Below are 12,905 nucleotides of genomic sequence, written 5' to 3'. Positions count from 1 at the left end.
GCTATGCTTTGACTTGTTAACTATTAAAAAAAAATCGGGCTCGGCTTCGCTCGCGCAATCTCGTAACTACATATCGACTGCAAGCAAGCAATACCTCCTATCTGACATTTTTGTTTCAAAAAACCAAAAAACTTGTATCTACCATAAACTACCTTTAGATTCAAAATAAAAACAAAAAACTTTATTAATCAATACTATGCTTAGAAAAAGAAAACTTGGATTTTCAGTATCTCATTATACCTTCCTCGGAATAAGGATTTTATTAAGTTTTATTGTTCCCCTTTAAAATCCACCCGGAGTCAGATAGGAGGTATTGCTTGCTTGTAGTCGATATGTCTCTATTTTTCGTATGGGTTTGAATTGCAGTTGGAGGGCGCCATAGAAATCTCGCCCAGGGCGCTGGTAGAGTAAAACCGGCACTGAATACATCATCTGTAAAAATTTCACTCTATCACGGTTCATGAGATACATACGGTGACAGACGGACGGACGCACGGACGGACAGAGGAGCGAAAACAATAGGGTCCCGTTTTACCCTTTGGGTACGGAACCCTAAAAAATGGGGGCGCTACAAAAATATTTATTCTCAAAGTGGGCATTAGACAAAATAAGTTTGGGAACCACTGACTTAAAAGATCGTCGGTGTTGAACTGAACATACTGAATAACTGATCTCCCGGACCAAAAATTGGAAGAAAGAGGGCTTTCTTTCTTACAATTTTTGGGCCGGGAGATCAGTTGAGACAAACCAGGTTCTCCACTTACACACACACACTTAACACTCCAAGAAAATCAGCGGACAGAAGAACTGACAGAACAGAACAGAAGTATTGGGAGAAAACGCCTAACGCGTTGAGTCCGCCATTGTACAAAATGTGCATACAGTATTAAATAAATAAATGAAAGTTTAATTGGTACTAAATTGGTTACCTATACATTTTATCAAGCATTAGGATCAAACTCCTGAAAAGATTTCCAACCTGTGTGATACTAAAACCAAAATATCATCAATATCTACTTAGAACTTGTAACTGCTCCACTGGACTTTATTTAATCGCTAGGGGTCAAAATATCATCAATATCTACTTAGAACTTGTAACTGCTCCACTGGACTTTATTTAATCGCCAGGGGTCAAAATATCATCAATATCTACTTAGAACTTGTAACTGCTCCACTGGACTTTATTTAATCGCCAGGGGTCAAAATATCATCAATATCTACTTAGAACTTGTAACTGCTCCACTGGACTTTATTTAATCGCCAGGGGTCAAAATATCATCAATATCTACTTAGAACTTGTAACTGCTCCACTGGACTTTATTTAATCGCCAGGGGTCAAAATGTCATCACAACGTTCACGAAATGAACAATGCTGTAAAATGACGTAGGATTAAGGGATTCTTCATATCAAACTCGGGATCACGGTACCTAATAACGAGACGCTTTAATTTCAATTATAGTTCTGAAGTTAATTTAGATATCCCTGTCTGAAGATTAAGAAGTGTGATGAGAGTGCTGTGGGATGACTGGGCTGGGTTTAAAGTGACATTGCCTATTTGCCAAAGTAATCATTTTCTATGATAAATACCTAAGAGCTAATCTTTATGAACTTGGTTCTTGATAGAAACATATCTCTGCTTAGGTAGGTAGGTATACCTCTATAGGATAAAACAATATTAGGGTATATTGTTTTATCCGGATGCGAGATAGTACCTATGCCACAATAAGCTTATCTTCCTCACATTTGTATTCGCCAGTAACTGACAGTTTCATGTTTACAAATTACTGAAAATAAGTTTCTACCGCTTACCGAAAGGCTGAATATTTAATTTGCATTTGATATAAATAGCAACTAATAAAGTAGGTACCCACCTACCTAAGTTCCTTTTTTTATTAAGATTGAGACTTAATAAAAATTGCAAAAAAAACGGGAAAATAATAAAAAAGCTAGGTATCATTCTGCAACATTCGCCTGTCCGTTGCCAAACCTATCCTGCTACTTACCTAGAAGTGATTCGAGCATTTCAACAAAAAAAGACCGAAAACGGAATTCAAAATTCAACATCAGCAAACATGAACAACCCAGCCAGTTATCTAAAATACCTATTAAATAAAAAAAAAACTGGCTCAATAGTTCCGCCCACCGTTCTAGATCATTCTAAACCTACATAGTCATTGAGTTCGGAAGTAAACATAACGCCCCCAAAGTTCGCACGATCATTGACGGCGCGTCGCGTGATCGTGCGCGGAATAAATATCTACGTCGCGACGGACTTTACAGTCAGCTGTTGATACGAAGAACATCATCTTCCGCGCCTTTTTTCCCAAACTATGTTGGGGTCGGCTTCCAATCTAACCGGATGTAGCAGAGTACCTACCAGTGCTTTACAAGTAGCGACTACCTATCTGACCTCCTCAACCCAGTTACCCGGGCAACCCGATACCCCTTGGTTACACTGGTGTCAGACTTACTGGCTTCTGACTACCCGTAACGACTGCCAAGGATGTTCAATGACAGCCGGGACCTACAGAGTAACGTGCCATCCGAAACACTACTACTATGGTGTCTAAGATATACTTAGAAAGTACATACAAACTTAGAAAAGTTGATACGCAGAACATATGGAAATAATGACAATAGTATATCAACCTATTGTAGTACTGTTGATCAACGAAAACGTCATGTCACCTTAAATTGGTGATTTCGGACTTATTGCTTCGTAAGCCCTGATTTTAGGACTATGTTTTCTTTAAAATCTCTTGTGTCCTTGTTATTTTCCGTTCAATTTCGTATTTACTAATTAATATCATAAGTTAGTATTTAAACATGTCGTGATAGCCGGATGTGCCTATGTAATTTTTCTTCGCATATCTCCCTTCAAAGTAGGTACCTATATATATCTTGACCACCAATGACTGAGTAAAGGTGAAAAAAAATTTGTGATGTAACCAGGCCTTCAGGAGTCAAAAATGACCAATCCGCGTTTAGCAAGCTCAGTGATTAATGCTCATTACTCTGTATGAGAAGACGCCTGTAACCTGTAGTGGTACAAAAAGGTTAATGACGATGTTTTTATTGATTTCTAACGGCCAGTTTCTTTATCAAAAGTTAAAGTTATGGCTAAAGTAATGTCTAAAGTAAAAGTAACGGTCAAATTCAATTTTTCTATTAGTTTTGCTGTCACTTTAGCCTTGAAAAAACGAATTTGACCGTTACTTTTACTTTAGACATTACTTTAACTTTAACTTTTGATGAAGAAACTGGCCGTAAGTGAGAAAAATCAACAGAAGGAATTATTATATATGGTCCAAACCACTAACATTGTTGATATGAAAACCATCTAAGCTATACCTAGGTACTAATAAATACATAGAGAAACAGGAAATGGCGCATATGCGAAACTGTGGCTTGTGGTATGGAAATTCAGTACAAATAACCGCATTGCAATGTGGTCGCCATGATCGACGGATTCGAATTGTTTGTTTATAGTTCACTTATGCGGAAATCTATATTGATCATGTAAACGATAATTTGCATGCGTATGTAGTGAGAGAATATGGAAATAGTAAACCAAATCTGTAGTTAATTGAATAAACTTCTAAAATATTTAATGAAGACTCTCAAGTTTCGACAGAGTGATGAATGAGAAGTCTGTGTCTGTGTGTGAAGTGTGTGTAATTTCGAGATTTCTAGATTCTAGAGTCTAGAATCTAGAAATCTCGAAATTATCGATTAAATCGCTCTAGTATCTAGAGCGATGGTAAATCACCTCGGAAATACTAACGCTCTTTCATTTACATAGAGTAATAAGTAATAAAGGTTCAAAGCTACGGAGATATCCGTGGTAGAGGATGGACGAGAAATCGAATATAGAGCCTCCTCCTTTTCTGCAATTCGATTAAAAAGGAGACACCTGAAGATGTTAATAAATAATTTTGATAAACATGCAAATTATTCGATCATCAAGATAAATACTGATTTTGATACCCGTTGAACATTTAGCTGATTGCATCTCGATTCACACAGCTGAGGTGATTTACATTTCTTAAGATATTGCCAGAATTTTTTTCCTAGTGTCTAATCTCCTTGGCTTGGTACTTAGTGTTTTTTGTCCACAACTGTAAAATTCTGTACACATCAATCAAGCGTGCTGATCGTGCCAAGTCGACTGAAAAAAATCTTTTACGTCAGCAAACACTGTCGAAGTACCTACGTCACTAGAGGGGGACCGGCTCGGTACACCAATCCGCTTGCACGCCGCCTAGCTTAGTCACACGACTCCTTTTTGATAGAGGCGTAAATACTGCCATACTACATAGTTTGCAAGATTCTGGCTTGCTGTCCTGAAGTCTCAAGAAATTATGGGAAAAAAACTTGTCTTACTTTTGCTTTCATTTGATATATTTTTTTCTGGGTAATATCTATTTTCTAGGATACATTTTTATCCCGAAGCATTTCTTTAGGATGTATTAGTTTTACAGTCCTGTAGTAGGTAGGTACACTAACGTATCAAACCCAGCTGTGTGACTTTATTATTCATGCAAAAAACTACATGTAAAAACATGTAGTTTTTGGTTCGAGAATATCCAAAGATAATGTTTTTTCCTCATAGTAATTACAAATGCAACTTCCTAAGATATGTACTTGCTTATTTAATTTATGTAGGTATATTATTACTTGATAAAAAACCTTTGGTAAAACAGGCTTGTCACCATAAAGTAAATAACCACTAGAGAGCGCACTCGCCAATTTCTTCTAAGAACACGACTCACCGCTGCGGGCCGGGGGACGCGGCATAATCCGCGGCTACTATTGGTCAGTTCAAGGTCGAATTGCATGAGTACGCTCAGCAAGGGATTGCTCTCTTTCAATTAAAAAATATCGATAAAATGTATTTCATCGTAGTAATAAATACTCAATAAAAATTGTATAAGAATATTTAATAAAAATCAGTCTATTACAAAAAAGACCTCCATACAAGAAAATTATTGATTCTTAAAATTTATTAATTTAGTATAAGTTTTTCGAATTAATGTTTTAGGGTCCTGATTGTTTTTGGTAAAAAACGATAATCGAACGTCTACATATTTCATGATATATTTTAAATAGGTACACGATGTAATTATTCCAAAATGATGAGGTTTATAAAAACTTACTAAGATAGGCGAAAACATTGTTGGAATCGCTGAACTAAATAAACGTCGGCATTGTTTTAAATATTCAAAACAATTGGGAGTGAAGTGCCCCGAGCAAACAACACTGTATTTTATTGGGGACCAATTTTCTATATTTCTGGAATCTTAAAAAATCTAAAATGAAAATATTTTTTTTACTATTATCGATATCCACTTATCCTTAAAGGTAACAGCCCAAATTTCATCGATAGGAATACAAAGGGCAAGAAAGAGATGGACGTATTAGAATTTCTTAATGAAAGAAAGGGACTTTTCCAAAAGACATCAACGAGCGAGAGCGCGGTTCACCAACCACCAATTTAAATAGACCCCTGTGGTATTTCGTAATATAATTAAATCAAAGCCAAATGGTATTGATATTTGCCGATGCCATCCTTTTTGTAACTAGATGTCCTGGATTGTTTCCCGCACCATTTCATCGCGCATGTAGGCATTATTTTTGGTTTTTTACTAAATAAAATCCTCAAAAATTTAGCGTGTTCGCAGGTCATAGACTTGGTCGCTACTAAATGATCGTACTGATCGTAGCCTTATAGTACGCGCAAAATCACTAACGTTTGGCGAGCGTCGGGGCACTGTATGTGCAGTCAAGTGGTTTTATAGTCTTTGCTTGTCACTAAGAAACAGTCAATGAGACTCTGAGTTCTTATGAAAGGCCTTTGCCCTGTAGTGGCTAACAACGGCTTTAATTATCTACAATTATCGCCGAGTTATTGATAAACTTTTGATTTCATTTCTATATAGCAGATAAACTATCTAGTCTTAGGTTCTCAGTCCCTGGCTAGTGATATGGGTCATGGTCGCGCTAGAAATGGTTGTATGGCCTACGTTAAGTCAGGTTTATTATTCAAAGGTGCTTTGACAAGCTAGTCGATTGAACATGTACTTAAAAATTGGTATAGTATTGAGTCTACAAAATAATAAGAAACTGTTCGTTTTGCTTAGGAACGGTACATTGGCGTTTATTCTAGAAGACTTATTTCGAGAAACTACCATTCGACAGCAAATCGAATATGTAGTTTCTTGCACCATGGATGACTGAATTACGTCGAAACATGATACCTACTCAATTTCAAACCTGGTGACCGAAATACTGAAGCCGATTATCCTAATGCGCGAGGCAACTTCTTTAGACCAAATCAAGAGGTACCTAAAAGGCGGGATATATTGACTACGACTTCTTTCTGTCAGTACAAGAAAGCTGCAAAGATTTTAATCAAACGTCTTTTATCCGCTCTCTCACTCAGTAGTAGGTATGTCTGAGCAGAGAAATACTAAATAATGTTCGTTTAAAAAAATCTTCTTATGTGGAGTCTAGGTTTTAGAAGTTTCAATTGGGTACCGTATACCGACATGCTTGAGACTTGAGGCCTGCATTATGCGTTAAACTAAATTGACGCGCAAATAACTTCAATTAAAAGTGTGACCTCACGAGTGCATGGTCCCTGCGTCATAATGAGCCACGTAATCATTTTATCTACGTGATCAAACCGTTTGTCATCACGGCATGACTCAGCAGATGGTACTTGACTGAGCATAACCAACATATCGGTCAGGAATTGATTATGATATAGATACACACCACAGAATGGTAGAGTGCAAGCCAGTCCCTCTGTTGAGCTAGTTTTGAGTTTTTCGAGAGCAGACAGAGATTTTTTTAACATTGACGCACTGATATTATACCTATCTCAATTTAGTCTCTACATCTTATAAAACTATCTACTCCTCCTCCTTTTAAATACTTCTCTCATGGTCTCATCTTATTACTGCTCTTATGAACATTCTTATCCTATTCACCTTACTTTCTTCTCTTATGTACTCCTCTTATGAACTCCCTTATGTACTCCTCTTATGGACTCCCCTTATATACCCCTCTTATTTACTCATCTTATGAACTCCCTTATGTACTCATCTTATGAATCTCCAAAAACCACTACGAGTTAAACTAGGTTACGAGTGTACCTACCTATGTTAATAACGACACTAATTATTGCCTCGACCTCTACCATGTGACAGATTATTTGTTCCTAGCACTGCGCGCTTCGCTGGCATTCCTCAAGTTAAATAGTTAATAATAAAACAGTAGTTAAATAGTAAAACATTGGGAAGGAGGAAGGGTAGTGTATTCTAAAGACTCGGACGGCTCGCGCCGGTTCCGTACCGTTTATAAATCGGACAAAAAAATCACGTTTATTTTATGGGAGCCCCCAAAATATTTACTGAATTCTAGTTTTCAGTTTTTATACCGGCAACAATTATAATCTGTGAAAATTTCAGCTCTCTAACTATGCTATCACGGTTCCTGAGATACAGCCTGGTGATAGACGGGCGGACGGACAGGAGTGAAAACAATAGGGTCCCGTTTTACCCTTTGGGTACGGAACCCTAAAAATGACATATCCTAGCATTGTACCTACTGCGCAAAGACGTGTAATGTCCACAAAAAAATATTTTAACGTTTTACGTTATCGAAAAAAGGGGCGGCACATGATATACCTAATTAATAGATATGCTCGCAAGTTTTTAAATCGACGCCAAACTTCATAATTTGACGATATCACTAGCTGATCAACACGTATCGGGTGAAGAACTTCCCCGGAACCGGACATTAACCGTCTTACCACAAAAACTTTTAAACGTCAGTTTTTGCCTTGTCTAAAATATGTCAAATTATGACGTTGACATACGGTTCATTTTGCAGCCAAAATTTTTTTAGACAAGTGTAAAACAGGGGTTTAAGTTTTTGTAGTAAGGCCATAAGTGGCTATGTTGCCTTTATTTTCATGAAAACCCGTGTCATAGTCACAACATACATCCAAACTTATCACGTTAATAGGTTTGGTGTGATTGATACGAACAATATGAATGACAAGAGCAATTCTTTGGTTTAGCCATACATATTATGTTTCTATGGGTTTAAGGCACCCTCTTAGTTTAGCGAGAACGTATGACATAATCGCCTTTAAACATAAACAGCGGTTCGATCCGATAACAGGCTCGCGGGTACATATTTTAGAACATAATAAAAATTAATTTGACGTATGTAAATTACGGTTACGTAATCAAGAAATGTAATAAAAGACAAGTTCCTAATTTAGGCAAAATATTTGTTGACATTGATTAGTAATTTACTTTTGTTGAATGTTCGATTGATAATAATATGCGGAAATCAGGACTTTCTGGTTTAGAAGTTGGGATGTCGTGTTTGGACTTATATATGGATACGCGCATGCCTTGTTATTCTACGTTTGTCGTCTAGTTCGGCCATTCAGAGAATGCGTTCCTGACACGTCGCGATTGAACTGACGACGTAATAACATTCATTGATTATTGATATAATAATGTTGTTTTAATGCTCCTCAATTGTTAAAACGGTAAACAACCAGCAAAAATATTTTTATCGTAACTGCAACGCCATTGCAAAGTTACGTCGTCAGTTCAATCGCGACGTGTCAGGAACGCATTCTCTGAATGGCCGAACTATAATTAGAACATAATAAATAGAAACCTTTATAAGACAGTGTTATTCAACAATAAAATACCGTATTCAGCAATTTATACATATATATTTTATTAACAATAATGTTACAATCGACATGCCGCCTTAATCTCAATAGAAACAAGATATCTTTATTATACAGTGTGATACTAAAACCAAACAATCAATTATAATATAACACAATATTTTTAATAACTTGTAACTTTACTTAATTTACATAAAAATAATGGATAGAATCTACATAAATTATCCATAGACAGCACAAAGAGCCTTTAAAAATAGGTTGGATCTATTTCTTGCATGCATATAATAAGGCATTTCCTTCAGCGTGCCCACAGGCTGTAAAACTTTTTAAAACTTAAACTAATTATATACGCAATATATAATATTTTAGTATATTTTTTACAGACATTTGTCTTATAAGATTCACGTTGTTACTATCGAAGCTGTATCAAAATTATTACTTTAGGTTCATTGAAGAATATTTTCGTCCGCGCCAGAATCGAGTGTCTCACAATAGTTTCCTAATATGGTGACATAGTTCCAATTGATACAAACTGCTCTCTTGACGGGTTCAATTGAAATAAATTGATGTAGATACAATCTATGGTCGTGCATTGTTTAACAATGCAATGATATGTACAAATAACAAAGCCCAAACACTTTAAAATTGCTTTAACAAATCACTTTTATAATAAAATTTGTCGTACGAGGCGGGAGACATCTCGCTCCGTGGTTTATTGTTACAAATGAAGAAATATTACCGGACAGAACTTCGCTAACGATACTTTTACGAGCGTTTCTTGAAAGGATCGCAATATCATTTTTTTACAAAGCTGACCTGAAACCGGTGTAACTTATGTAAAAAAAATCACTGGCAATGTAAAAAGTCCAGTAATGGTAAAGCGTTGTTACTATCAACTTTAAAAATAATATTTTAAACAATAACAATAGCAGAAATCACGCCCTAATTTGTCGATAGCGGTTTTAACAATTAATTAAATATTGAGCTGGCGTGAATTCGTATTCCATACGTTGATTAACCATATTCAAAACTATGGAGGTGACGTGGTTGGTATCTCTTCTGTATACAAATCGTAGTTAGCAGTGGACGTGTACCTACGGTGATTATGATACCATTTCATTCTACAATGAATCATACTGTATAAAACTAATTTGGTAGAACTGGCTAGTAATATATACCTAAAATCAGACTCATGAATTACTGTAAAATTAATAATGTTCATAAAATGATAAGCATTGACAGATCCTGATATGCAAACAAATAAAAAATCATCAAAATACATCACGCATTACGTAACTAGAATATATTATGAAGCATTGTCCTAAAATAAAATTAAAAGTTTCCACGTATTATAGTTTCCGACACCTACAATTTTGACTTTTCAAATATTCTTAGAGTTACATCTTTTAATTTTAATATACACACTAAGTATAGTCACACTTTTGATAATTTTCTATGAAAACAATCTATCTGGCGAAATTAGAAACAATGTATGTAATATAAAAAGCTGCACATTGCCTAATTTGAGACAAATGTTTAATAATTTTTTTTTTACTAATGCACTCCATTGATGTACCTACCTAAAATGTGGGCTGTTTACTTAGTACACTAAAATAAAAATAGTGAAAAAACAATGTTAGAGTCTCAGAATACTGGAAAAGCATATATCTAAATGCTAATCAAGTTGGCTATATTACATTTTTACACTTTTTACCCTCTGTGCAGTCATCAAAATTAAATCATTATCTAACTTGTTAACTTTAAAAAAATCTGTTTATTCCTACTGTTTAAATGGACAAACACTATTTTAGCTTGAGATATTGTACATATAAAACAATTACAGATAAATAAAATGACACAATTGCTGTGAGGTTTAGTTACATTTGCTTTGAACCAGTGATAAGTGTTGTGACAATAACAGATACCTAGACATTGTACTGCTTCCAATGTAGAATTCATTCTATGTATACACAACAATGCAATTAAAACAATAATAACTTATATTATAATTTCACTGTGGTTAATAATCCACAGATTAACATGATGTATTTAATTTGGTTCAGTTAAAAAATATTGCCATACCTTAAATGTCACTTGAACTCAAATAAATTCACAATTGTAATAATTAAAATGCTTAAACAAGCACATTCTATTTGAATTAAAATAATAAGCCTTTACATGCAAAAACAAAGGCCTTTCAGACAACTTGTATTATGCTAAAATGTTCTTTACACAGCTGCAACAAGGTTCTATTTTGGACACTAACTTACATATAGTATAACAGATATCTCAAGATATTCCAGCAAGTATTTTTGCAATGATAGCAATGTACACTTACATTAAGAGCCCATATTCCATTTGATGCTGACAGTCACTATGTCAATAATTTCGATTTATACAGCTCAACATTTTAATAATAGAAATCCTGAATTCTACAACAATTTCTGTATGGGTCACAGTTGTACCAACTTTTCCTTGTAGCCTACAAACCATGTCTGATGGTACCACATGAAAAGTTAATACAACTACAATCCTTTATATTTATTTATATGATAGTTTTCAAGTACGAAAACAAATAGTTCATATCGTCGGCGCCTGTCGAGTCGACCGCGCATTTACATATCGGCTATTGACTCGGACTAGCGTCACTTTCAGGCCGGTTTAGGACTGGTTTCTCAGCTATCACTGGCTTCTCAGCCACCTGAGGTTTCTCTGCTACCAGTGGCTTTTCAGGTATTATTTGTTTCTCCGCTAATGGGGCAGACTCATCATCAATTTCTTCTTCACCTAGCTGGTTATTTTCAATGTGCGTGTTGGACATTTTGTTTGTTATGACATCAGGATGTTCTTGCTCCATTTCAGAAGGGCCATTCTGCTTATCTTCATCATTCATGGAGGGAGAGATGGACCTCTGCATCAGGTTGGGGTTGGATGGAGATATGGCTCTGTTTGAGTTGTCTTCACTAGAAGCACTCAACTGTCTTGGCATCGGATGACTCGGATGGGACAATGTTTGCGGCACATGTGCATTATGTAATGGCAGTCTAGACTTGTCACTCTTCCTCCATAGTGTGACTTCTTGTTGCTTAAAGTAGCGGCGATCCTCTGTGTCCATTAACACAAGATTTAGGTAGTACCGTACAGAGAACTTGTTGTTTATATCTCTCATGGTTGGTGTGAGGTCATAACCAGCTAAAAAGACTCTTATAGGAATGCTCTCCCCTCTAACAGGGGCCCCATCCATAATTTCATACTTTGCAACTGTTTCATTTTCAGTGAATGTGTTAGGCCCAGAACCTGTTGTTTCCCTTTTAATTATTGATATTTCCATATGTTTAATTTTAATGCGGACAAGAAGGAAATAGATTTTGCCGACAATTACATCTTTCAAATGGTATTTTGATTTGTTGTACTCAAATTCTATGTGCAGGCAGTCTTCAATGCCTACTTCCATCTTTATTGAGTTAAGAACATCTGGGTAGCTGCATAGCGTGTGAACAGCGATGTCCACCTCCTTGACGACATCAGTGAGGCGACGCACGATCGTGGCTCTTAGGAAATACCTTAGCCTGACGTTAGCGCCCGTGTAAACTTCGTAAGGTTTTTCTACATTAGCGAACTCGAATGGATACGAAGTGTGCTGTAACAAGTCACCGGGGCGGGCCAGCTCCTTCACTAGCGATATAAATTCATGATGATTACCTCTGTCGTAGAATAATTCTATCTGACCTATAAGCTCGACCTTGATGCCTTGGTGTTCAAGTTTCGACCCGGGTTTCCTCAGAGTGACGTTCACTCTTCCCGAAACGGTTTCACCGTCGTAATACAGCAACAACTTCTCCTTTTTGCCATCATCCGTTTTCACTTCGGCAACCTTCCGTTTGTCAGCATCATCAAATACGATTTCAATATCCGCAGTCTGTCCGAACCCGAAAAAGCTCATTTTCGCACTTATCACTTACACAAACTATCGCAAAGGTTTTATGTGGCTTTACAACGAAAATGTAACGATTTATTTGAGCAAAACATTGAAAAACGGCGATGAAACGCCCGCAAATCTGTAGAGCGATTGAAAGGTTGAAGCAAAGATGGCGACTGATTTTATGTCGGCTGTCGGCGAACAGGTTCATAAATAAAATAAAAATGAAAAAACTCACCAACAAGGCATCTCTGGATAGCACACGC

At 36.2% G+C, this 12,905-nt stretch overlaps 1 protein-coding gene across 1 annotated transcript; it reads right to left on the bottom strand.

Annotated features, from left to right (window-relative positions):
• Positions 1-8,742: 8,742 nt before the first annotated feature.
• LOC124643171 (vacuolar protein sorting-associated protein 26B-like) lies at positions 8,743-12,826 on the bottom strand. The gene has a single exon (XM_047182046.1). The coding sequence runs from the start codon at positions 12,661-12,663 to the stop codon at positions 11,347-11,349; it is 1,317 nt and encodes a 438-aa protein (XP_047038002.1). The 5' UTR covers positions 12,664-12,826; the 3' UTR covers positions 8,743-11,346.
• Positions 12,827-12,905: the final 79 nt, after the last annotated feature.

Source organism: Helicoverpa zea, chromosome 26 (genome assembly GCF_022581195.2).
Source record: "Helicoverpa zea isolate HzStark_Cry1AcR chromosome 26, ilHelZeax1.1, whole genome shotgun sequence".
Lineage (NCBI taxonomy): Eukaryota > Metazoa > Arthropoda > Insecta > Lepidoptera > Noctuidae > Helicoverpa > Helicoverpa zea.
This window is presented reverse-complemented; position numbering and strand designations above follow the sequence as displayed.

What these genes read in the sequence shown, in the direction of transcription:
- LOC124643171 (XM_047182046.1), bottom strand. Translation starts at nt 12,663, where the DNA reads ATGAGCTTTTTCGGGTTCGGACAGACTGCGGATATTGAAATCGTATTT.